Raw genomic sequence first — 27581 nt, 5'->3', positions numbered from 1 at the left:
GCCTTGTATGTTGACTCACTAAAATAGCAGTTGCTGGCATTTCTGGAGTTCTAAGTTTCTAAGTGCTAGTCATCCTTCTATGCCCTCGTATTCTTTCACTTACTCTCGTTAACATCCTTTGAGGTGGGAACTACCGGGGCTATCATTTACAGATGAAGACAGAGCAGCAATGGATAACTGAGTCACTTAGGTCTCCAGTGGGGAGATCTGAAGTTGGGCAGCCTGACTCAACCCACTAGACCACACTGATCCTTTTAGACACTGGATTAGACTGCCCATCAGGGCCCTCTATCCAGGCAAAGAGAAGGACATTCCGTGGATTGACACTAAAAAAGGGCAATGACTATAGAAGTAACAAACACGGCCCTTTTTTGTGGTACCCACCCAGGTGTCATTCCTAATAGCCCGGCTGGGAATTGGGGCTTGTGGAGTTCAGTGGAAGGGGAAATCTGTTTAGTGGAAGGTGGCAGTGCCCACGAAGTGTGCACAGAGCTGTAAGGTCCTTTTCACAGGCATATTTATTGCTGGTGAGCTTGAGTAGGTGGGTGAGGGTGGGCGTGCAAGGAGGCAACCACTGATTATCCGAGTGGCTGCCATCCACTTGATGGACAGGGATAATTAGTGGATTAGGCAAGCCCCAATCAGAAAATAAAAGCCCAGGAATGGTTTTGATGATGGATGGGCTTACGCAGCGCCTTTCATCAGAGGATCTTGGGAGCCCTTCATCTTGTAGGATGGGGTGGGGAAGGATGGCTTTGGGGACAAAGCTGTGACAGGCACCCACTTCTGGAAGCTGCACATTCCTGCCTTGTGCTTCAAGAAGCATGGAGTCCAGAGGCACTCCTGCTTTGGTCAGAAACTTCCTCTTGAAGCTTTGCTTTTCGTTTCCCTAAAGCCTGAGGTCACTAAGGGGTGTCCCTAGAAGAAGAAGGAGAGGGATGATATGGACTGCGTTCCTCACACCCACCCTGGAGAGAGACCCGGTGGCAGGGGTGGTGGCAGCAGCCTATAGAGATGCTCCAGACAGGCTCTCCAACCTCCTGGGAGAAGCAGATCAGTTCTAGTATCCACAGGAAACCTGAAAACTTAACAGAATTATCCATAATCACACTGCTAATGGTGGTGAATGAACATTTCCCGTGCATTTCTATCAGACGTTTTTTGCACAAAGAGCTTTTCTTTGTTTTGTGTTTTCTTTTTCACATGGTGGAGAATCTTGACCATTCCTGGGTCGACGTTACAGCTTGTCCAGGGCCTTTGTGGTTGTAATCGGGGGTTATGTGTTTGGAGCCCTTGGTCTCCACTTTACTTTGTCTGGGCTCCTACTGAACCCAGTATAAAGCAGGACCCAGCCTGCCTACTGAGTGGCTTTCTGCAGCCCTGGGGCTGGGCCGGGAGGCTGGGTCTGTGCATCTTGCTGCTTGCACTTAGCAGAATCAGGGCAGCGCTTGGGCCACAAAGTCAGGCAGATTTAGGATCAAGTTTCAGCCTAGACCCCTAGGATGCAACCTTCCTGGTCCTTGGTTTCTTCAGCTGTGAGATAATTAGGAGCACCCGCCTCATTGGGTTTTTGTGAACAGGTAATAAGTGTGTATATCAAGCTGTGCTCCTCCGAGTGTGGCCTGTGGACCAGCAGCCTCGGCCTTACTCAGATTAAACATGCAACATCCAGGCCCCACCTCAGACCAAGGGAATCAGAACCTGCATTTTTGCAAGATCCCCAGGTGATGGATATGAAAGTTAACATTGGGGAAATGCTGATCTATGTATCGGGCATCTAGCAACCGTTTAGAACTTGGTGATGCTTAATGATGATGGTGGTGACAGCGATGCTTGTCAAGATGAAAAGAAGGGCTTGGGAGATGACCTGTCCACTCGTATATCCAAGACTTGGATTCTCATCAGCCATGACCACTGGTGAGCCAGCCTCTGTCTGGAACTTTTGAGCTGGAACCCGACTCCCTATGGCCTGTCCCCGCTGGTCCCTGTTTCATTCTCAGCTGAGCCGAATTCTGCCTCCTCGTGAGAGTCCCCTCCAGTCTCTGGCTCCTCTCAGACGGTCCCTTCTCTCACCAAGGCTCCCGGCTCCTCTCTGTTCCCCAGGTGGCAGCACGGTGTCTGATTCCCTCAGCTGTGCCCCGAGGTTCTGCTGTCACAGCGGCGGGGCTGGGAGAGGCAGTTGCTGCATTATTTATGGGGCATCGTTAACCAGCCGGGCTGATGAGTTACGCGCAGTTTATTCTGCTGTGCCGTGTGGGGGATGCCATCCCAGGCCTCTGGTTAATACAAAACAAAGCAAAGCAAAACAGAGCCCCCAGTCAGCATGACCACTGGCTGAGCCCTGTACTCGGGTTAGGCAAGTGGCCTGCCCAGCCGTCTGGCTGTGGGGAAAGCAGAGGAGAGGACAGGAACTCGGGGGTGTTCTTGGAGCTCAACCTTGAGGGTAGGCAGGGCAGCCCGCTTGCATGTTTGCTTAGGTGGCCACCAAACTCTTGGGGAGTCGACGGAGATCAGATGGTCTTTTTCTGTCAGAAGTAAGAGAATAACTTCATTCTCCTCCCCACTCCCCAAGGGACCAGGCTGCCGTCAGGTATGTGATGCGGTAGCCAGCTTCTCTTGTCACCATGCTGGTTTGGGATTTATGTCACTCGCCATCTGGATGAAGGCCCCGTTTGTAGTTCAACCCTGGATCTTGTCCTGGATGGCCGCCCATGGTCCCCTTGTCCATCCTTCCATCTCCTGCTTCTCCCAGCATAAATGCGCCACTCCGGTGTCCCTTGGAGGAGCCCACTTGTGCTGTTTCTGCTTCCCTGTCTTTGTTCCTCTTATCGGAAATGCTTTTCCTTCCTCCCTCCATTTTTCTGTCCTCGAGCCCACAGTTCAGCGGGGGAGACTCGGGCTCAGAGACGGCCAACTGCGTGATATGAAGGAAGCAGGTGGGTCCCAGGATACTCTGCAAAAGGTGACATTTGAGCTGGGTGGTGACGGCCGAGTAGGAGTTTTCCAGATCGCTGAATCCCCCTGGAGGTTAGAATAAGAGAACAGCCTTCGGAGGGGCTGTGTGGTGGGCGCCCCGACTGGTGGCTGCGGAGTTAGAGCACATCTTCAGGGAAGCCCCATCTCTCTCCCTGTAGGGAAGTGGAGACGGTCAGGCAGCTAGATGCAGAGAGTCCTCCACGTGCTTGCTGGGTTTTTGTTGTTGTTGTTGTTTTTTGCGGTACGCGGGCCTCTCACTGTTGCGGCCCCTCCCGTTGCGGCGCACAGGCTCCAGATGCGCAGGCTCAGCGGCCATGGCTCACGGGCCCAGCTGCTCCGCGGCATGTGGGATCTTCCCGGACCGGGGCACGAACCCGCGTCCCCTGCATCAGCAGGCGGACTCCCAACCACTGCGCCACCAGGGAAGCCCCTCCACGTGCTTGTAAACACACCAGCTTTGACGGGGAACTCTTCCATTCTCCCAGAACCCTGTGTGATCTGAGTTCTATTCTCAACAAACTGTCAGGGCCTCACAACCTCCCTGCCTGCCTCTCCAAAGAAATTCAGAGGGTTCCAGAGGGAGGAGAGCCTGTTTCCCTTCACCTGTGACTTTGGACTTGGCAGAGCCCAGGCGCTCAGTGGGCGTCTTATTTTCGTTGACTTTGGTATGTCTGGAAAGCTGTGAAACCCTTCCATGTTCTCTGTTGAACTCCGCAGTGGGGTCTGTGTTGAGGCTTTCTCATAGCTCTGGGGATACATGGTGAATAGAGCCCGCCAGGCATATAGCCCCAGGAGACAGCTTTCTGGGACTTCTTGGTGGGCGGTGCAGATTAGAAAATTAAGGACCACGTCGGACTTGCTTTCTGAAAGGATTCTCAGTGTACACAGTGCCTCGACTGGCAAATTTCTTCTGAAATTTGAGTCTGCTCCCCTTTGCCCAGCCTTGTCGTCTAGAACGACCCAGTGCTTTTTCTCTCAATTACCATTTTATCTTCCTACGGGTGCCTTCTCCCTCCTTCCTCACTTCCTCCAAGCGTTTGAATTTTTGTAGTAAAACTTTCAGGTGGGTAGAAACTTTTTGTTTTTCCTTGAAAGAAACTTTAAAAAAAAAAAATCTGAAACAACCCAACATCACCTTGCCTTTAAATTTTAATAACATTTATACACTTAAAAAAAAAAATTCTCAACAAGGAGGTTTTTGTCTTCTGTTCTTAGAAGTTCTTTTTTTTTTTTTTTTTTAAAGAATCCATTAAATTATATATTGCCTAAAACAGGTGGGCCTGACACTCTTTGAGAGACTGTCAGATATCATCAAGTGGGGAGAGAGCTGCGGTTGGCAGCCTTCTTCTGGCTGAGTGGGTGTTCGTAGGCAGAGAGCTGGGTGCTGTACCCCCTAACTGGAGCGGGGACCCTCCTTTTGTTGCTAATTTGGTAAAGACTGGAATGAGGTTCCCAGTGGGGGCAGATAAGTAGTTTTTAAAGTGGTTTGAGCAGCTGTTTTCAGGCACATTCATCTGGGGTTTAAGTACTCCACCTGCCATGTACTTGGGAACGGCAGAGACATTGACTGACACTGTGTGTCCCACTGCCATGCTCTATGTCTGCTTTAACTATGGTGAACTCATAGTGAGATGCACAGTCCGAACTGTACTTAGGACTAAGAATGAGGGATCCCAGCCTGGGTGGACCATCTGACCTTGAGAGTTTTAAACATCTCTCCCAGCATCCCGAAGGAGATTCCTGGGAGCCTGCAGACGCTGGGATCAATCCTGTCAAAGGTCACTGGACACTTACTGAGTGCCTGGCGCTGCTCTGAGCACTTTAGATGTCTGACTTCGTTTCTTCCTCACACCAGCCCTGGGCAGTGGTGACTTACCCAGGCAGAGGTGGGACGACCTGCCCGATGTCCCATGGCAGACGGGAGAGCTAGGATTCTAGCCAGGAGATGGGCCCCTGGAGTTTGTGTTCCTTATTCCTTCCCAACATTCTTTCAGTGTTCTGTGATGTCAATGTTCAATAACAGTGATGGAATTATGCATTTTTTTTGGTTGATCATTATAAGAAATTGGCCTGAAGAGGTCAAGTGATTACCCCCATAATTTACTGCCAGGGCTGTGGCTAGAACTCAGGATTTGGGGCTCCCTGCGCAGGCCGTTTGCCATTCTGGCGTGTTTTCAGTGAATGTGCCTCACCTTTTTCTTTTTTAATTTAATTAGCTTATTTATTTTTGGCTGCATTGGGTCTTCGTTGCTGCACGCGGGCTTTCTCTAGTTGCGGCGAGTGGGGGGGCTACTCTTCGTTGCGGTGTGCAGGCTTCTCGTTGCGGTGGCTTCTCGTTGTGGAGCACGGGCTCTGGGCACGCTGGCTTCAGTAGTTGTGGCTCGCGGGCTCTAGAGCGCAGGCTCAGTAGTTGCGGTGCACGGGCTTAGTTGCTCCGCGGCGTGTGGGATCTTCCCGGACCAGGGCTCAAACCCCTGTCCCCTGCATTGGCAGGCGGATTCTTAACCACTGAGCCACCAGGGAAGCCCCTCACCTTTTTCTTAAGAAATATTATGGATCATCTCAGTGACCTTCTTCAGGGGTTCCGTGGATGGGAGTGGCTGCAGCTGGGGAGAGGAGGACCTGGCTCTCGTGTCCTATGTGCAGATGAGCGATGATGGTTCCTTTGGCTAGAAGTTGATGGTCCGTGTCTCTGAACATCCTCAGGCCTTTCATAAAGCTTCTCATACTGTCTTGTGGACCAGAAAGAGAAGGGGTGCCTAGCTGAGGCTGTGATTGGTTAGTTGCACTCTTGTGCTCTTAAGGATGCTTAACTGATTTCCATCTGGACAGAGATCTCTAGTGACCAGCCAGAGGACTCTGATCTCAGCCTTTACCCTTAATTACTTGGATGTAAATGTAGAAGGCATGTTCATACCAGGACTTGATAAGAAAATTGTAAATATATTAATTAGGTGCTATACTTGGGATTCCCCACAGTGTCTTGATGGGCCTGGAAAGGTAGCCTGAGCCCTCACAACGTTTCGTTCAACACAAATAAAGTTATGCTTTTGGGTTGAAGAGACCCCCTGGGGCACAAAGATGGGATGGAGGCTAAGTGGTTTAGCAGATGATGACAGGACCTGTGCATGGATGTTGGTGTCAGTAGCTCAGATGTAGCTGCCAAAGGACTTCTGCCAGTAGCCAGCCAGACAGCTTCCCTGGCCTGGTGCAGCTCCGTGTCCTGTTGGGAGCACACTGCCGCTTGGAGGAATAAATCCAGCACCTGCAGTTGGGCCAAGCAGGTCCCAAATGGCCAAATGCAGAATTGGTGGTTGTGATCTAGCAGCATGCACGAAACAGACTTCAGGGTTTGGGTGGATTGTAAATTCACGGTGCTGTTGTTGCCAGAAATGCTAATTTGATCTTAAATTTTTTAATGTAATGACTTCATTGTTTTTATAAAAATGATACATGGGGCTGCCCTGGTGGCGCAGCGGTTGAGAGTCCGCCTGCCAATGCAGGGGACACGGGTTCGTGCCCCGGTCCGGGAGGATCCCACATACCGCGGAGCGGCTGGGCCCGTGAGCCATGGCCGCTGAGCCTGCGTGTCCGGAGCCTGTGCTCCGCAACGGGAGAGGCCACAACAGTGAGGGGCCCGCGTACCGCAAAAAAAAAAAAAAAAAAAAAAATGATATATGACCCTTATTTAAAAAAAACAAAACAAAACTATGGCCATGGAGGAAAGTACAAACAAGAAAACAGCACATTGGTCCAAATCTTAGCTCCCAGAAATATTCCATTATAATATTTGGTAGACGGTTTTCCAGATGTCTCTGTGCACATTTTCAGACAGACTTGATAACTCGAGAAATGTATAAATGGGCACTTTTATTAACATGTTCTATGCAAGATATTTTCAAAATAAAAATATGTTTAATTTTACTTTCACTGAATGGAAGAATTGAAACTGAAGTGAAGTAATACTGAAGAAATTGCAGAACTTCAGATAACTGTTTCTTCCCTAGAAGAAATCAGTTTCTCAGACATTCCTCTAAGGCAGTGGTTCTTAACTGGGGGTGACTTTGCCCTGTAGGAGCCATCTGGCAGTGTCTGGAGACATTTTGTCACGTCCAGTGGCATCTGTGAATGTTCCTGACATCTGGTGAATAGAGGTCAGGGATCCTGCTAAGCACCCTGCAATGTACAGGAACCCCTCCCCCGCCCCCCCGCCCCAGCAAAAGAAAGAAAGAAAGAATGAATTATCTGGCTCAAAGTGTCAGTAGTGGCAAGGTAGAGAAACTGTGCTCCTAAGCATAAGAGAAAAAGATTATGAAAACCATTAGGAAGGTGAAATCATTGTTTTAGGTCAGTTTCAGTTTTAGACTATTTTGATGGGGCTTCTGTAATAAAAGATGAGATGATTAACTTCATTATAGTTTTCCCATCCCCTCTCCTTAATGACAAAATCAAGAGGTGTCGTACGTTATTTTTACCTTGTCAAGGTTCGTAACATTCACATTCTAGCCTGTAGCTGTAACCGCCCCTCGCCCTAGTTTGCCCCCATCAGAATTGCGCCTGCAGTTTTGAGTTCGTGTCTAAGCACCATACTTAGAAGAAAAGTAGAGACATGTGATGGAGTGTCCCCAAGATGCTGTGGGGATGTGAGGCAGGGGCCCGTGTAGACACAGAATTCCGTCTGGGAGCTGAAAGAAGGAAAGCTGTGGATGAATGTACTGCTATCCTCCGTTCTTTGAAAAGATGTGTGTGTGGAAGCAGGATTGATCTTAACTCTGTGGATCCCTAGAAGGTTAGAACTAGGGCTGCGTGGACCTAAAGGACAGGGTGGCTGTTGTAGGTAGGCTGCCGTGGAGGGTGATGAGTTCCCTGTCAGCTGCAATGTGCTGGGGAACCACCTGTAACCATGCTGTATGTAGGTGCTGGGCTCAAGCCATCAGCTGAAGCAGCTGTATTCAGGTAACTTCCCAACCTTGAGATTCTGCTAGTCTAATAATGCTTCCCAGTAGTCTCCTCTCCTGGAGAGGAGCCTCAGTCACTCTGGTTCCCCCCTCCCTGCCTTCTGGGATAAGGGTGAGAAGAGCCAGAGCCATGATCAGGTGGTTCAGGGTAGAAAATGGTCTACATATCTTGAATTTGGACCCACCCATCTGTTGACTCAAAAAGTGATGCATCGATATATGGCTTAGATTCTGCCAAACTTGTTCCACTTGGTATCTGTAGTGTTTACAGGATCAGAGGGACTGAGCCCATTCATAACCCATTTCTGAGCCAATACACTTGTATGTACAGTAATCTGGGCAACATGTCGTAGACTGCAAAGGAAGAGAGCATATACTGTTTTCTGTATAATTGGAATTGAGTGTGCTGTCAATGTCTTCATCAGATGTCTATCACAGCATGACTTATTGACGTATGGCTTTGTTTCGTTATAGGGGAGCTATCCAGTTTGGGAAGATTTCATAAACAAAGCCGGAAAGCTACAGTCCCAGCTTCGGTAAGTAGAAGCATGTCATCCCTAGGAAAACGGCAGCATCCTTAGACAAAGGATGGAATAGGATGGACCCAAGAGGCAAATTAGCGTTAGTTTTGGAAGTGTTGCAGATAGAGAAGCATGCAGTGGCGTTGCCACTTACTAGCCATGCGTCCTGACTTCTGATTCCCGTATGTAAAATTAAACTCATATCCGCTCTGCCTCCTTCCACTGGAATTTTGAGAGTCAGATGAAGTATTATACGTAAGGTAAGAATGGGCCAGGTACATGGTAACTGTTAAATCTCACATCCCCAAGAGATAAAGAGTCTTGTTACCCCATTTTGCTGATGAGGTAACTGAGGCACAGATAAGCTGAATAACTTATCCAAAGTCACACAGCTAGTATTGATAAATGACAGAGCAGGGAATTGATCTGAGGCAGTCTGGCTCCACAGTCCATTCTGATTACTGCCTACCCTTACAGAGTTTAAAACTTAGTTTGTATCATTCTATTTACATGAAATGTCTAGATAATGCAAATCTGTAGAGACAGATGTAGATTTGTAGTTTCCTGGGGCTAGGAGTGGAAAAGAAGGTTGACTGCAAATGGGCATGAGTGACCTTTTTGTGGTGATGGAAATGTTCTGAAATGGGATTGTGGTGGTGTTTGCATAACTCTAAATTTACTGAAAAATTGATGACTTATACACCTAAAAATGGTGAATTTTATGGCATACAAATTATGTCTCAATAAAACTGCTTAAAAACCAGGATCTAATGCTGATGTGCTCTAAGGGGCTATTATTATTGCCTCATCTTGTGCTTGTTAATATATCATTTCATATGAAATAGAAAATACGGCAACATCTTCTTGTTAAAGCTATATGCTTTTGAAATCAGTGAGGGGAGGGGTGCGATTGCACTTAGAGGGTGCTTCAAGAGGGTTGGGACATTAAAAAAAAAAAAAGCAGTTATTTTCACGACCCCTATTCACGGCGTATTGGTTGGTTTGGATGTATGGGGATGGTTTTCCAGAGGACAAAGCAGGTAGGTGTTTTCTGAGATAAAAAGCCATGCGGATGACAGAGGAGGGAGGAATGACATGGGATTCTTAGGACTTTACCTGTTGGCACCAGGGGTCCCTGCCCAGAACTTTAGCCATAGGACTGGGCATTCCCTGGCTCCCCAGCAGATAAGGAGAGAAGAACTTGGGAGACGTGGAACTTTCCCTGCCCATCATTCAGCTTCATGGGGCCTGGGATTTCCAGATCCATGAGTGGGCATCCAGATGGACCATGGGCTCCAGACTATGGCTCCTTTGCCACTTGTCAAGTCCTTTACCATTTCTTTGCTTATGAACCTTTGATTACTTTATCCTGGATCATATCCAAACCCCTCTGCCCCAGCTCTGCTGCTATCATCATTTATTTCAAATAGGTTAGTCTCCATCCTGTAGGAGGTCACCTCCTGTAGTAAAACAGTAAAACATTTAAGTCCAACCCCTCCTCCAACATTTTTTCTTATCCAGCCTCATTTAATTGTCTGACAGGTTTTCAGGGTTGACCAAGGAAAAGATGCTCTTCCCCTTTTACCAATGAGGATGCTAAAGTTTAAAATAGTTAACTGATCAGCTGTCTTAAACATACAGAGTGAGACTTAAAGCAGTCTTATCCCCACTGGTACAAAGTACCATATATATATTTTAACAATACGTAGGCCTCCTGAGGGCAGGGACCGTTTCCTTATTTTGTTAAACTACTAGTACCTGGCTGAGAGCACCATAGGAGCCTCAAGCACATGGTTTAATTTTCTGTGTTAGGGAGTGCGTAAGGATAAGACCGTAGAAGAGGCAAATAGTCTTGGAGCATGTAAGCTGAAGCACTCCTTTCTCCTGCTGATGGATGCATGTTTGCTCGGCCCCATTAGGGAGAGCTAAGATGTCCTGTGAAAAAAGCAGTCAGTGAAATCTGGCTCATCGGAAGTCGGTGTTTAAAAGCTCTTAATTTGTCACACTTGACCACAGTCTTCGTTTTCACAGGAGCCCTGGTGACTGTGTAATACTCAAGGCACCTCTCCAGCTGTGGCTCATTAAATTTGGAAGATTGGCCTTGACTTGAATAAGAATAAACCCAGCACTTGTATCAGATATTAATTATAAACCAGAATGAGCCATTTGTAAATCTCAGGGTGTTTGATAAAGCTAACTTTTCCATGGTGCCAACTCTTTAAGAAATATACTTTGAAGTGGTGTGGTTTTTTTGTTTGTTTTGGTTTTGTTTAGTGTGTATGTCACTGTGTTTTTTTTTTTTTTTTTTGAGCAGAATGTTCTCTTGCTCTACTGGAAAATATCAGGCCTCTTTTTTTTTTTTTTTTTTTTTTTTTGCAGTACGTGGGCATCTCACTGTTGTGGCCCCTCCCGTTGCGGAGCACGGGCTCCGGATGCGCAGGCCCAGCGGCCATGGCCCACGGGCCCAGCCGCTCCGCGGCATGTGGGATCTTCCCGGACCGGGGCACGAACCCGTGTCCCTTGCATCGGCAGGCGGACTCTCAACCACTGCGCCACCAGGGAAGCCCCCAGGCCTCATTTTGAAGTTTGGCTCTGAGGGACTATTGCCCAGGTTTTCCTGGGGACCACTCCATCACCTTCCGGGAACCTTTTGCTTCATAGCTACTCTTGCTTATTATGTTCAAAGGTCATTTCTTTCTTTCTTTTTCCTCTGATTTGAACTCATTCCTTTTTAGTCCTTATTCTCATCTTCATCCTTCAGCAATTTTGCATTGTTAGGAATGCTCAGTGGGGGCTGGATTCATGTGAAATACTTGGAAATTAGCATCAGGCTGTAAATTCTGTTACAGAGTTCTTGTGAGTGAGCCTGGGGCTTGCTTGCTTGTCCTGGGTAATCACGGCCCTGAGATGCAGCAGTGCTTACTTCTCATTCAGTGACATCTTGGACCACGACTCTAGGAACCAGGAGACCACAGAGTGCTCAAGGCATCTTCAAGTGCTCAAGGGGATGGGAAGAATTCAGAATAACTTCTAGGACAGCAAATGAGTATAGTAACTCCTCCTCATTCTCAGCTTTTAGGAATTCAGAAGATGCTGTTTAGGTAGCATTCTAACGTTGAAAAAAATAGTATCTCAGTTTCCCTATAATTATGATTTAGGGGGAAAAGTCACATAGCCTGGATCTTGTAGTAGGATGAACACGACACTCACTGTAAGTCATGCTGGGCTACTGGTCTCAGCCCTGGTATGAGCTAGTGATCTTGAAAATCACTATGTAGCTGTGGTCTCAGTTTTCCCAACTCTAAAATGAATTGTTTAACCTAGACGATCACTCTCCAAGATTCCTTCTGCCAATCCATATAGCTATATTGTTTTCCTACTCTAAAATCACTTTCACGTATACCATTTATATTTTTTAATAACTTGTTCTTTTAGGCAGAAATGCCTTTTTCCTCATTGGTGAAATTTTAACCTGGTGATAATTTATACTGTTGGGTGGAACGGGGTGGGAAGAATTGCTAGCATTTATTGACGAGCGCTGCATGACCTGGACGTTATCGGGGGAGAGTGCTAACATGAGAAGGAGAAAGTTTTCTTAAGAATAACGTGGGTCCACAAAGCCAACGGTTGTCCATGTCCAGTCGGGTTCTCTCTCCTGGAGGGTTACTTTCAGTCCTCAGCAGCAGTTGCAGCCTTTTTGCTGTCTTGCATCTGCTAGTGTGAGACATTCCTCATGCTTTTGTTTTCTGTTTGCATCTTAGGACAACAGTAGTAGCAGCAGCTGCCTTCTTGGATGCCTTTCAGAAAGTGGCTGACATGGCCACCAACACACGTGGTAAGCAGGTGGAGGGATGGCTCCCAGCATTGACGGCGCTCAGCGTGTGGGCTCTTACCCTTGGGCGCTTTACAAGAATATAGAGCTTAAGTTGTCAGAGCTTAGCTGACTCATATTTAAAAATATATAGATTTTTTAACTCTGTGGGATTCCACATCGTAGAAGCTGCAAATCGTTCTCTAGATAATAAAGTGCACGAGAAGAGTGAAAAATAAATGAAAGGAACCACTATTTATGCCTGAGATGGCTTGTTGTGTTTTTAAATTAATTAATCAGTCAATCAGTCAGTTAATTAATTGGCTGCCTTGGGTCTGCATTGCTGCACGCGGGCTTTCTCTAGTTGCGGCGAGCAGGGGCTACTCTTCGTTGTGGTGCGTGGGCTTCTCATTGCGGTGGCTTCTCTTGTTGCGGAGCACGGGCTCTAGGTGCGTGGGCTCAGTAGTTGTGGCTCGTGGGCTCTAGAGTGCAGGCTCAGTAGTTGTGGCGCACGGGCTTAGTTGATCCACGGCATGTGGAATCTTCCCGGACCAGGACTCGAACCTGTGTCCCCTGCATTGGCAGGTGGATTCTTAACTACTGCGCCACTAAGGAAGCCCCCTGCTTTGATATATTTTTAAACCATTTGATTTTAGGTCACTTTTAGCAATACCAGAATACTTTACATCTCGATGTCTAGAATCCATATGCACTGGGAGGAAATAACTTTATTGAATATGGGAGTGTGAGAACTCACATGACCTAAAAAATGTATGGTTGATACAAAAAAGATATATTTTATGGAGATGATAAGAGAGAAACTTGAATGCACATCTTATGTTCAGTAAGCATCAAATTAGTTGTATTAAGTTAATTTTTACTTAACAATTGAAAAATATAGAACATGCTCTTTAGTTTAAAAAAAAGTCATGTAACGAAGTATATAAAGTAGAATCTACCCTCTCAGTACCATTTGCAGAGATTGGGCTTAGTGTCTTTTATAGACTTTTTTGCATACTTAAACACATATGGGAGAAAAATTACTCGTAGAACAATATGTAGGTTGATATATGGAATAAAATATATTTGTAAGATCTTTTTCAAAAGGTAACCTGTAAGAAACATTGTTCCCGTGCTTTTACTCCCCAGTATATTATAATTATCTTTCTATGTCAGTACCTAGAGATCTACCTCATTGGTTCTACCAGCCAAATGGAATTTCACTGTCTGGATGTAGCACGATTTAATCATTTTTCTTTTTTTTTTTTCTTTTTTGCTGTACGCGGGCCTCTCACTGCTGTGGCCTCTCCCATTGTGGAGCACAGGCTCCGGACGCACAGGCTCAGCGGCCATGGCTCACGGGCCCAGCCACTCCGCGGCACGTGGGATCTTTCCGGATCAGGGCACGAACCCGCGTCCCCTGCGTCGGCAGGCGGACTCTCAACCACTGCGCCACCAGGGAAGCCCAAATCATTTTTATTTTGAGGAATATTTAGATTATCTCCACTTACGTACTGTTACAAATTACACTGCAGTTAATGTCCATGTATACATCCTTTTGGAGATCTATGGGTAATCTCTTTTAATGGTGTATGCACCTCCAAGGAAATGAAGAATCTGTTAAAAAAAAAAAAAAGCTTCAATCTGTTTTGGTCAGCAGCAAATATATTTGGGCTTGTGGTCATTACAGGGTGTAACTCTGATGCAGTTTGGAGTTCGATATCTACCCTCAATGGAAAGTCCAGTCTCTTGCTTAGAGCCTTTAGATATCATATTTTTTGAGTCTTTCTTGCTGGAAAGATGAGAAGGCAATAGCAGTTATTCTTAAATGAGTCCCTTTTGGGCTGGTATCCAGAATCTCAAGCTAGCAGGTCTCTGGTTTCCAAAATATTAGCATTCCATCTTGTTTCCCAAAGGGAATGGCTCTGAAAGGTCTTTGTCCTTTTTAGCAAATATTTTGCAGTAGCTCTGAATATAATTTATTTAGGAAAATCTTCTAAAGCTAGGCATTATAAGAGCAAAATCAATCTAGTCATATAACTATTAAGTAGAACGTGGAAATACATTAGAACTCTGTTTTTTTTTTTTTTTTTTTTTTTTTTGTGGTATGCGGGCCTTTCACTGTTGTGGCCTCTCCCGTTGTGGGGCACAGGCTCCGGACGCGCAGGCTCAGCGGCCATGGCTCACGGGCCCAGCCGCTCTGCGGCACCTGGGATCTTCCCGGACCGGGGCACGAACCCGTGTCCCCTGCATTGGCAGGCGGACTCTCAACCACTGCGCCACCAGGGAAGCCCTCTATTCATTTTTTTAAACGAAAGAGTGTAAGTCGCTATTATAATGTACATGTTTAGGTGAATAATTAAACCATAATGAAATTTAAGAGTTAATCAACATGATAATACATACAGTTCCATATTTTTTTGATGTTTGCACTCTGGAATGAATGTACAACTTGTGTTCAGTGTGAAAGTACCCCTGTTTCTGTGTTATTGGCTGCAAAGAATTAGTGTCTAGGCATTTGTTGTACAAAGGATGCCTGACTTTTGTGAGGCAGGGTCTCCATTTTCTTCGTGTCCATGATGGACCAGCACACGGGCTGTCATAGGAGTTGTTGAACTGACTGGTGTGCCTTTGTCTGGGTTGCTTAAAAAAGGAAAAGGAAAAGAACAAAGACCGGGGGAGGCTTCTCAACCCTCGGTGGCTGGTGTTGGGGAGTAGCATTCCTACACCTGTAAGCGTGCAGCCTGGTGCCCCCCTTTCACTGGAAGGCAGGGGCACGTCTTAGTTAGCACTGGCCCTTCGTGGCCCTTGCATCATTTGCTTGTGTCAACTAGGGCCTTTGAGAGCATAATGCTGTGTAACTTTCATTTTTGGCTGCCTCAGTGTGCCTCTGTAATTACTTTATAGCTTTGAAAAACCATCTCTGGGATGTTGAGATGATAATACACCAAACCCAGAGTGAGGAGTTTAAGATTCTAAGAAGGAAGGAAATGGATCCCCAGACGACTAGATCATCTCTAATCACCTTTATTGAATACGTAACACGGGCTGGGCTCTGTCCTTCGTGCTTTACATGGATTGAGTCTTTTCATTCTCGAAACAGCACTGTGAGGTCTGTGCTTATGACCTCCATTCTAGATGATGAAATCTGGACGAAGAGAGCTAAACCGACCAAGGTCACATGGCTTGGAAGTGGGGAGACTGAAGCCTGGCCCAGAGTCTAGATTTTAACCATTAAATTATGATTCCTCATGTAAGGTGCTCCTAGATTTAGTATAAACTTAAGTTTGCTTTTAAAGTTACTTGATCCTGAATGCATTAAAACAACAACAGCAACAATCTATGTAGCACCTTGGAGTAATGAATAGATTGGGAGCCGGGATGCCTGGGTTTGTCTTCTGCTTGGCCAGCTACGTGACCCTGAATAATTTTGTTTCACTTCTCCGGGCTTTGATTTCCCCACTTGTAAAAGGGGTTTTCCCAGGACCTAGTAGGGTCCTAGATGATCCCAGGTAACCTTTTTCAGCTCTAATATTCTATGATTTAAAATCTCCTTTTGGCCCTGTTAAATCTTAAAATATGAATGAAGTTGGACAGTCTAAAATTTCTCTTTCTATATTATCTTTAGAGTTTCCAGTTTTCGCTTTGGGGACAAAGGGAGTGGAAGGAAGCAGAGGTTAAGCAGAGGATAAAGGAGAGAGAAGGTTAAGCGAGAAATACGGTTAGAAGAGACCCGCAATGTGTGCGTGAGGAGGGCAGGTGGAAGCTGGAACTTTCACAATAGCCAGTGAGGTCCAGGCGGTCAGAGGTGGACTTTAATCAGTGAGCCTGGATTGCCGAGGTGAAGACAGTCAGTCTTCACTGACTGTGGAGACTGTCTTGATGAAGACAGTCTCCACAGCTTAACACTGAATGGCACAATCGTGGTTCTTAAAAATACGTTGTGTTTTTAGTATAGAGTTCGTTAAACGTCACGCTCTCCTCATCTCACTGCGTGGATCCTATCGCTCAGGAGGCTTGTTTTAAAGTACAGATTTCAGAGCCCTGCCTTATGCTTGTGGTTACTGATTAACTGCGGGGTGGGGGTGGAGTGGGATGGCACTTAGGAATCTCAGATTTTTTAAGGCTTCCCAGGAGAATAAGGCCTCTCGCCATCTTGCCGTCACCCACCTGTCCAATGACATCTCTACCCACGGCCGGCAGTTCCACCCACAAAAAAATGCTCTCTGCTCCCTGAATCCCTTAAAACCTTTGATCCCTTTCTTGCACATGTGCATTCCAGACCTGGAGTGCCCTTCCCAGCCCACCCCCTCTCTGCCCCCTTTAGATGTTTGAGGATCTTCGGCTTGTCTTCCTAGAGCCAGTTTGAGAGTCATATCACCTGTGAACCTTTTGTCCCCCACCACTCCCACTCCCCTGTCCCCAGGGTAAATTGGGTCTCAGGCCTGAGGCCTCTGTAGCACCTTCTCCCTCTAGAGTGTTGACCTCCCTGTGTGGTCACCATCTTCCCCACTAGACTCAACTGCCTCCAGGGCAGGGCCTGCATCCTGCTTCTCTCTGAGGAACCCAGGTTCCCAAATGCTGGTAAGTATCTGGCATTTAGCAGGGCGCAGGCAGTGTTTGTAAGCAGCCCTTGGAGGGTCCAGGTGAAGAAGGCTGTCATCTCTGGGGGCAGGAGGCTGGTGAGATGGGGTCTTTGGCCAGATTCCGCTTAGGAGTTCAGAATTTGAATCTTGGGACCCTTCTCTGAGGTTGAGTCTCAGGACTGAGTGAGTTTGTATTTCATTGTAGCCAAAGAGGGCCCAGCAAATCCATGATGCCAGTCACAGGAAGGGGACAGGTAGGTTAAAGGCAGCTACCTGCTCTTGGTTGGGGTGTGGGGGAAAAGGGGGAATCTTCGCTTTTAGGGGAGGAGGCGACAGGAAGCTATTTTCAAGAGGCAGCCAGACTGGTTTTGTTTGCCCCCAAGTTTTACTTTAACCAGGTTGTTTAATTGAAACTTCACTGGCCCTTAACTTCTGGATTGACTTCGGTGTTTGAGACCTGAACTTTCTTTCATGTAATTAAGTCATGATTTCTACCTAGGAAGCTACTCAGCCACAAACTGAAAAAAATAAATAAAATAAAATAAGGTCATAAAAAAACTTTTTTGCAGGCCTGGAACTGCATATTCTTTGAAGATGACCTTAAAGAAACATGGACACTTTCATTCACTTAATTAAAAATAAAAAGGCATAAAACTGCAACCCACTAATCTATAGATGTGGCAGTAGATCACTAAACTGGTTTTGTACTTGCATGTGCCAGTTCAGGTTCCTTAGTTATTTTTTTATTTTTATTTTTTGCGGTACGTGGGCCTCTCACTGTTGTGGCCTCTCCCGTTGCGGAGCACAGGCTCCAGACGCGCAGGCTCAGTGGCCATGGCTCATGGGCCCAGCTTCTCCACGGCATGTGGGATCTTCCCGGACCGGGGCACAAACCCGTGTCCCCTGCATCAGCAGGCGGACTCCCAACCACTGCACCACCAGGGAAGCCCCTCCTTAGTTATTTTTGGTTATTGTCCTTAGGATTCTTAAAGGAGGAGAGACCTTATGAATATTTGAGAAACAGCTCAGTTGTAATTTTCCTTTAAGAGCCAAGCTTATTGTTTTGAAAGATTCAAGGAAAGTGTATTAATTTTTCTGATGATCTTACTCCAACTGAGGCTTTATAGGTAATGGGGAGCAAAAGGAATCTAGCAGAATGCATCTGGAGCCTCAAAGTTTTGTGGAAACCTGCTGGTGTTAATTTTACTTAGAGTCTGTATATGGTTGCCATAGTGCCAAGGGAGCCTTAGCACATTATAGATGCCCAGGAAACAGTTGCTGATTTGTTAAATAAAAATTGGTAAAGTGAAAGTACTTCATATCTTGCTTGCATAGTGGATGGACCAGCAGCTGGTTTCTCTGATGTTTTAAAACATGAATCTAGGCAGGCTGTATTGACAATGACCTAGAAACTCTCTATTGCCTTTCATTTTTGGGGTTTTGAATTTGACCTCTTGATTTTGATTCACATGAATTATTCTGAGGAAGCCCGAAGCCAATTTTTCCCTGCTGGTAGTTACATCTTTTTTTTTTTTAATTTATTTATTTTTATTTATTTTTCGGCTGCATTGGGTCTTTGTTACTGCGGACCGGCTTTCTCTAGTTGCCGCGAGCGGGGGCTGCTCTTCGTTGCGATGTGTGGGCTTCTCATTGCGGTGGCTTCTCTTGCCGCGGAGCATGGGCTCTATGTGTGCGGACTCAGGAGTTGTGGCTCGCAGGCTCAGTAGTTGTGGCGCACGGGCTTAGTTGCTCCCCGGACCAGGGCTCGAACCCGTGTCCTCTGCATCAGCAGGCAGATTCTTAACCACTGTGCCACCAGGGAAGCCTGGTAGTTACATCTTGAAAATTCTCATTGCTGTATTGTAGGTGGGTGTGGGGAGTAAGTAAGAGCAAAGCTATGAAAAATAAGAACACTTGTAGTTGATTAAAGTAGGAAATTGGATGAGCCAAGACAAAGCGACCTTTTCTCCCATATTTCTTGTTTCCTTTTAATTGCGTTGCTTTTCTGCCAGGGCTTAACACATCCTGCGTGTGCCACAGTGAGTGACCCCGATGCGGTCCTGGCCTCGTGGAGCTTTTAGGCTGGGCCAGGGCTGTTCTCTGTGATAGAATTTTCTGTGATGATGGAAATGTTATGCGTTTTTGCTGTCCAGTATGGTAGCTTGAGATTATCAAGCACTTAAAAGGTGGCTAGTGTAACTGAAGAAGTGAATTTATAATTTTAAAATTTTAATTAGTTTTAATTAATTTTAATTTAAATAGCCACATATACCTGGTGGCTACCACATGACACAGCATGGATATAAGGAGTATAACAATTCCTACAAAGAAAGGCTAACAGGAAATGTACGTATTTTATGAGTCATCTGATTTATTCTGTTTTATATCAGAAAGCTTTACTGAGAGCTTACTGTATACCTAGTAAAGAATGCAAAGAGGTGTTTTTTCTGAGGCACTGGGTCGGTGGGTGGTAGAAAGGTTTAGACAGGCATGTGGTGGTGGAGTGTTAGGTGGAGAGGTACATGTAAACAATAATAATTCCCAACAATAAATGCTTCCACCTTCTTTTTATAGCATGTCCGTTTCATGCATTCTCAGTGGATAAGATATCATTCCAAAGGGGGTGGAAATTGGTTCTTGAGGAGAGAAGGGGGTCTTACCCTTTTTATATATCAGGTACAGATATGCATACAGTAAGACGCAGACATACATAGGTCTGTGGAATTAACATTTTATGAGGAGGGGGGTGATTAGGAAAAATGTGTCCAAAAAAGGCTCTTTATGGGAGCAGAAAAAATGGACAAGCTTGAGAAAACTGTTTTGTGATGAAGTCTAGCTTTTAAGAAAGGTCAGCCCTTTGCTTGTTGCCCTCTTCAAGGTGCATTTAAGGAATTTTCATGAACCTGAGGAGGGTGATTGCTGTTGGCGTATCTCCTTTACTTGAAATATCTTGGCAAAATGAATCCGTATTACCAGATTCTGTAGTCAGAAAGTCACCTGGTGTTGAACAATAAGTGGATTCAGAGGCATCCAAGACTGGGTTGCCTTCTCACGGTTATGTATTCACCATTTGTAAATATTCTGAATCGTGATGAATGCAAAGAACAACTTTAACGCTGGGTTGTGTCAAACTGCCCTTTATTAATTGGGCTTCGTAGCTGTAATCCTTTTAATGAGGATATGTGTGTGTGTATGTCTGTCTATACACACACATATCTATACAACCCGTATCTGTAACAACATATATAACAACCTTTGTGTGTAACATATATATACACGTGCGTGTGTATGTATATATAAGCATATACCTATACATATATATATATTAGCTGAAAGCACTGAAGCATCGGACTGGTCTTAGTAACAGATTCTTGCTTAGAATGACAGAGAGACAGATTCTCTGTTCCAGGACGACTGGTTTCTATGTAGAGCTCATCTTTGATATGCTTACAACTTTGCTGAGGGCTATGGTGGGACCAAAACCTGGAATAGCTTTAGTGTAGCCATATTCACTTCCTTCAGCCCCTCAAGCCGCTCCGAATCTGTGTATGTATATGTGTATGTAATCTGTTTATATTGAATACCTATGAGTTTCAATCTTATATGAAGTACAAAAAAATTTTGTAAATTATTGCTATTTCTAATAATATGTAACCTAGCTAAAAACTGTACGCCTATTAAGTATAGCTTCAGGATATAAAGTTTCCATCTCTTCTGAGATTTTGGAGCTATCATTGACCTAGTAAGGGATGACATAAAAAGATATAATGCCTTTTAAAATGAGCTCATAAATGTGCATTCTGCTTTGGGCTTCATCGTTTTGATGTTTTTCTACTCTGATAGACCCTGAGTCATTTTAACTCATCAACACAATACATTTAATCCTACATACTCTGCTTAGGATAAAACAACTTTTTAAAAATGGCCCTGTGAATGTGAGGTTTGTCTTACCATTTTCCATTTTTTAAAAACGTCATTATTTTTTGGTTTGCTTTACATGAAACTCAGACTTGGTGTTGGGTCTAGCACAATAGGGAGACATGTGGATTTTAAACTTTTTTTTTTTTTTTTTTTACAAAGCACAGGATAGGTAAGGATGAGGAATAACAAAGGAATCCATATATTTATTATTTTCATTGAAGAAATTTCTAAAAGAAAATCTTATTTTCTGTTTTTTCCCCTCCTTTGTTGTGTTAAAGGAGTTAGGAGATGGGGACTTCGTATATGCAATTAATTTGATGGGCAAATTTGTATATTCCAGGAGATTTGGAATTATGAGTCAAGCATCACTGGTGCTGAAATGAAAATCCCTCATTTCCAATCCCATCTTGATACTAAAAGTGATCCCTGACAGTAGCATCGTTTCCCGCTCTACAAGTGGCTTATTATTGATCTTTGATTGGGTAGCAGCAGTTGCCAGAGATGGGCTGTTTCCTTGTGGTTCCTTGTGGCCTGCCTGGATGGTATTTGGCTTTTCACTGCACCTTCCCGAAATGACCCTTGAACAGTTATTGTGCGTTAGCCTGAAGGGCACTAACCTGAGTCCCACTTTTACATACGTATCTTCTGGGTGTCCAGAGCAGGATGTCACTAGAATCCTAATATCGTCTACCAGGGAGAGTTAGGGATGTAAAAATCCCACACCCAAGCCCTTGTGTCCAGTTAAGGTTTGTCCTCCCACTGACCAAGAGGAGCATTTGCTCCCGCTGAAGTCAGTAGTGTTTCTCTGGTTTGACTTAATTCAAGCAACGCCAGGGAAAATATGATGCGTGCTGTTCTGTTTAACCTCGGCAACCTTAATAAACGCTGGTGAATTACATGGTGGCGGTGGTAGCAGTGGCAGTGGGGAGGAAGGTCCAAGCGTGGAGGGGATGTGTGTTTTTATGGGTGACTGGGTCGGTCTGCGTGCAGCATGGTTATTTGTGTCGTTAGGCAGTTTACATAATGAAGTGGTCTACTCAGCAGCTCCATCCTTCCAGCTGCCTGCGGGGCTGTCTGCACAAGCAGGGGGGACTCTCCCACCATCATCTCCCTCCTGCCCTCCTCCCCACCCTAGCTCTTTCCCTTTGCTTTTCGTTTTGGCTTAAAATAACTAAACCCCTCCACCCCATCCCGCTGCCACACACACAGACATACCAGAGTCACGTTTGGTAAAATATAAATTCGCATTAATGAAAAAGTGCAATTATTTGAATTCATACAGACGAGGCAATTTTTTTTTTTTAAACAATGCTTGCTTATGGAAGATCATTTGCCATAGAGTTGTGAACTTGGTTTGTTCTGCCTGCCTCAGATAAAAATAACCATTTGGAGTGTAAACGTGAACTTGAAGACACTAGAAGTTGTCAAACTAGTATTTTTCTAGGCTGAGTCTATTCTGCCTGATTGCATAGCTGCCTCCCCTCTGCTCAGATAAAGCCCCAGCCTGAAAACACGCACGAAATGTGAAAACTACTCTGAACTAAAAATTTCACCTTAGCTGTTCACTTGTGCTCTGCTGGAAGAAACACGTGGTATTGGGAAATCACTCAGAGAAGAGAGAAAGTGAGAGAAAAAGAATATCCCAAAGGTCTTCCCTCACCCAGAGTCTGGCAGTGAATTCTCCTGATATAATATAAAGAAATTTGATTCTTATACCCTGCTTTTGGAAACATATCTGTGGCCTGACATGAGAATTACCTGGAGGTTTGACGCCTTGTTTTGTCTTAACATAACGCTCTGGTCTTTCATTTTTAGAAGGTAGAGAGTCTCTCTTGTAGACCATCTAGTATGTAGTGCAACCTTTGCATTTTTACAGGGCACACTTAGTGAGCTGAAGTCACTTGCCTGAGGCCGCTCAGCTTGCAGTGGGGACAGTGGGATTGTCACTCTAGGTCAGGGCTTTCTGTCCTGTGGTTTCCCCTGAAAGCCACCTGGCCAACCGCTTGTTGACTTCAGCTCCTGAGACCATTCAAGTAGGAAAGAACATGAGCTATGAAAAAAAGCTCCGTCCTATCGTTAGTCAAGATTTTTGTTGGCTTATTTATACGGAATCCTTGGTTGTCTGGTTTCCCAAAATAGTTTTCCACTTCCATTGCAGTCCTTTCTTTTTCTATGGAAGATGTTTTTGTTTTCTTTTAGCCCTCTGTGTGTGTGTGTGTGTGTGTGGCAGCCTGTTTTGCTTATATTTTAATCATCTGTTATGTTTGACATAAGCATATTTATCTGTAAGAATAACTTGGCTTCTTTCATCTACGTTGTCTTAGTTTTGTAAATATACTGATCTACGAGCGTGTGTGCGCACACACACACATACACACACGGTATGTTTTTTGATTCCCAAATGTTTAAAATTGCCATGGGACATCTTATGTCTAGTAAAAAGATACTGCTGTGGAAATCTGCAGCATTTCCTGCTGTGAGTGCCGGGGCCCAGGGACCCCGGTTACCATGGAAACCAACATGGAGCTGCTGGGTGGTGCTTTCCTTTAGAGCTGCATTTGAGTGCATTCTGCAGTCCGCTACAGTGCTGCATCTTCCCTCCGACCCCCTTTCAAATTAGGAGGGGGAAAATGCTGAGTGATTACAAATAAAAAGAAACTACTGTTTCAGCCAAGGCAGAAAGAGATCTTTAAAATGTACTGTTTTAATGTGATTGCCCATAGTGGGGCAATACAGTTCTCTGAAGATGGCTAAAGGTACCTGATAAAATACAAAGGAATTGTGGAGGAGATAGTGAAAATGGAACCTTCATCCTGTGCTACTGACCTGCAGGCTTCTCTTTGGGAATGACGGGCGTGCAAGACTGACACGGGCTTTATTCCCACTGACTCTGGTTGAGCCCGTTCAGTTTGTCGCAAGGGCTTGACGGCAGACAAAAAAGACCTTCAGCACTCTGCACGTGCCTGCCACCCTCCATTTCCTTTTTTTTTTTTTTTTTTTTTTGCGGTACGCCGGCCTCTCACTGTTGTGGCCTCTCCCATTGTGGAGCGCAGGCTCAGCAGCCATGGCTCACGGGCCCAGCCGCTCCGCGGCATGTGGGATCCTCCCAGACCGGGGCACAAACCCGTGTACCCCGCATCGGCAGGCGAACTCTCAACCACTGCGCCACCAGGGAAGCCCCGCCCTCCATTTCCTGACCCCTCTCTCTCAGAAACCACCCAGAGAACCAGATCTGAGAGCCTGGAGAGCTCCCCCAAATTTTAGCCCTCGATTTGCCATTTAAGCACGTGAGTGCCATCTGTGCTTGTTGAAAGGCAGTGCTGATTATGAGAGCGGTACTTCATTCGGATGATACCATTTAAAACCAAGCGCAAGATGCCTAGCTTGTGCTGGACCCGGAGGAAAAAATGAACCGTGTCAACACACCCCTGACCTCCCACTGGTGGTGGTCCTGTTGGTCACTGGCCACAGGTGGGCTTCCAGCACGTTTGTGAGGGAGATGCAGTGATCCCCAATGCCAGGCTCCCACTGCCCATCAACAGACTCCTGTTTCATGAGACTGAAGGATAATAAAATTGCATCCAACCATGTTAGATGGATGCCTTTGTGCTCTGGTGTTTGCTTTTCCAAATGTGTGTGTATAAAGCAAATGCCAGGAGTGTGTGCTATTCGGAAACAGTGAAGTACCTTGGAGCCTTTGCCTGTTGCAGGCGGCTGGGACCTTAGTCCAGCCTTGGCCTTGAGGATCTACGGAGGGCCCTCTACATGTTGAGGCTCTCAGCTAGCCTGATCTCATTGAGGGAAGGTAGTAGGAACCCCGTTTTGCAAACAAGGGAAACCGGCCGGTGACTTGAAGTGCCTTGGTTAAAATGCCACACAGCTCTGAAGCAGCAGAGCCTGGAGTGTGTGTATCTGCTCTTCAGGACCCTTCAATCTACCTTCTTTCCACCTCTGAGTTCAGTTGGATATATGGAATCATCTGGAAATTTAGAATCTCAATCCAGCACTCTAGACATTTCGGGCTGCATAATTCTTTGTTGTGAGGGCTGTTTAGCAGCATCTCTGGTCTCTGCTCCCCGGTTGTGAAAATCAAAAATATTTGTAGCCATTGCTGAATGTCCCCTGGTGGGGCAAAATGACCCTGGTCGAGAACCACTGAGCTAAACCTCTTAGGTGCTTTTATTTGGCAGTTTAATGGACCCGCGGCTCTGCCTTTTCTTGAGGCGGTTGTGGACAGCTTGGTTCATTTAAGCTAGGCTTTAAATTATTCGTAACTATTTTCGGATTTTAGAAATTTGACGGTCCATGCATTGTTTCATCTGGGAAATGACCACCATGCTGAGTTGTGTGTAAAACTCTGTGAAGAGTCCACATCTTACCAAAAAGGAATGCTTCCTTTTTACTCGAAAGGCCATTTCCCACAGTGAAAATATGCAGGGCTCCCCCCCCCCCCCGCCAAAGATTAACTCAAATAAGAACAGTGTGAAGGAGTTGAACGGAGTGTTGGAGTTTTCATTCTAGCTGAGCTGCCCTCCTTCTCGGAGAGGCTGTGCCTGGGTCAGGAGGCTGGCTGCAGGCCATGCAGGCTGTGTGGCCTTGGGGGTCAGTCTGAGCGGACACCCTTTGGTTTTGTCATATATGAGAGGACAGTCGGGTCTGCTGTACCTGCTTGTCAGGGTGACCGTGGAGCTCCAATGAGGTCGAGGCCGTGAGAACCCCAAACAGCTTTGACACAAGATTACCTGTCCCTTCTGGGGCCTCTGCTCACGTCAGACGCGGTGGGTTCCCAGTCACTTCTAGATTCCGGCACTCACTCCTGATTCCACTTCTGATTTGTTTGCCTGTCTCCTCCCAGCTTTTGCCCCTACTCTAGATCCATTGAGGTCACTGTTTTTCCTCCCAAAAGACCTTTTTTGACATTTACAAGTTCCCCTATTACTATTTTGTTTATTACTCTTACATTTTATTATGTTTTTTCTAATTATTACAAACAAATATTTACATATATTACATATAATTATTTTATTATACTGCTTATTAGATTTGGGGTAATATAATGGGAAAATGAATGATTTTTGATTTTTCTTTTAATAATGTTTCATTTTTTTTCCTGCTTTACTGAAGTATGGCTGGCAAATGAAAATGTGTATATTTAGGTTGTACAGTGAGATTTTTAAAGTTGTACAGCGTGATAACTTAATATACGTATTGTACGTTACGAAACGATGTCCACAGTCAAGTTAATTAATAGATGCATCACCTGTCATAGTTACCAGTTTGTGAAATGAACGCTGAGTGTTTTAGTTATCTCCCACACGCTCGTGGATAGGGAATGTCACCTTCCCCTGCATGGGATATTCTTCTACCTTACCTCCCCCCGCATACTCCAGCTGATCCCTTAAGGTTTCTCTCAGGCAGTCTGTCCTCTGGGAACCCTTTTCTCAGTCCTCAAAGGGGTTAGGAGCTGCCCCGTTTTGCTCCAAGCCCAGAATCTGGGCACCTCCTGCTCTCTCCCTGTTCCCTTACCAACCCGTGAGCTTCCTTAAGGCCAGAACTCATTCGTTTATTAACAAATAGTGAGTGCCGTGGTGTGCCAGGCACTGTTGTTCTGTTTTAATGTGAAATTCACATAGCACAAAATTAACCAACTTAAAGTGAATGATTCCGTGGCATTTAGTTTTGTGCAACCACCACCCTTGTCTGCTTGCAAAGCACTCGCATCACCCCAAATTAAACCCTGGACCCAGGATGATGAAAGAGGTCTGGAGATGGCTAGGATGGTGGTGATGGTTGTACAAAGCTGTGTGAATGTACTTGAATGCCACTGAACTGCAGCCTTAAAAATGGTTACAGTGCAAAGCTTTTAGGGCAGTGAAAACACTCTGTGTGATACCATATAATGGATACGTGTCCTTAAACATCTGTTCACATCCATAGAATGTACAACACCAACGCTGAACCCTAATGGAACCTGGGGACTTTGGGTGATAATGATGTATTTGTGTAAAATTCATCAGTTGTAACAGATGTACCACTTTATTGGTGGATGTTGATTAGTTAGGGAAACTATGCATGTATGGGACAGGGAATATATGAGAAATCTCAGTACTTTCCCCTCAATTTTGCTATGAACCTTAAACTGCTTTAAAGAAATAAAATCCTAATTAAAAAATGGTTATAATGGTAAATCTTATGTTAGGTATATTTCACCACAAGAAAACAAAAAACCATGCCCATTAAGCATTTACTCTTCCCTCCCTGACCCTGGCCTGTTTTGTGTTGTATTCATCATTATTTCCTTGGCCATTAACAAAGTTGTTACTAAATAAAACTTTGTCATCTCTTCAACAGCTCTGTAATGGGAGCTGTACAAAGACAACTGATTTGTTTTTGTAATCTCTTCAATAGCTCTGTAATTCGAAAAGTTATCTTTAAGGCTATTTATTTATTTAAGGGTTTTCTACTTCTCTACCGATATCTCCATAGAAATGCCTCTTAAACCAAAGCTAATTTGTAAGTTTATCTGCCCATCTTGGTTATTTTTAGTTGACATTTTGGGCTGATAATGGTGGTCTTGGTTCTGTACCTGGTGATGTGTGTCTGGCACACTTGGGAACAAAGAGTCTTTCAAATACCTGTAGTCATATCACATCTAAGGATGTTACAAGTTTTTGATTACTCTTTCTTACCGAGGAGACAGAAAATGAAACCATCGTTTCAGAAATCAACACTTTTACTCCAATTTTGGCCTTGAAGTGTGGCTGCCTTGTTAATCCTTTTCTTTCTGCTCACAAGTCACAAAATCTTG

At 45.2% G+C, this 27581-nt stretch overlaps 1 protein-coding gene across 13 annotated transcripts in view; it reads left to right on the top strand.

The window, feature by feature from the left end:
• The window catches only part of MTSS1 (MTSS I-BAR domain containing 1), a 162792-nt gene that overhangs the window by 13107 nt on the left and 122104 nt on the right, over positions 1-27581 (top strand). For all 13 annotated transcript variants that reach the window (XM_032609613.1, XM_032609617.1, XM_032609612.1 and 10 more), the window contains exons 2-3: positions 8409-8470; positions 12217-12290. In XM_032609613.1, the coding sequence (XP_032465504.1) occupies positions 8409-8470; positions 12217-12290 (136 nt within the window). The remainder of the gene's footprint in view (positions 1-8408; positions 8471-12216; positions 12291-27581) is intronic.

The sequence above is a fragment of the Phocoena sinus genome, chromosome 17 (assembly GCF_008692025.1).
Source record: "Phocoena sinus isolate mPhoSin1 chromosome 17, mPhoSin1.pri, whole genome shotgun sequence".
Lineage (NCBI taxonomy): Eukaryota > Metazoa > Chordata > Mammalia > Artiodactyla > Phocoenidae > Phocoena > Phocoena sinus.
The sequence above is the reverse complement of the archived record's forward strand: the minus strand, read 5'-3'. Positions and strand labels throughout refer to the sequence as shown.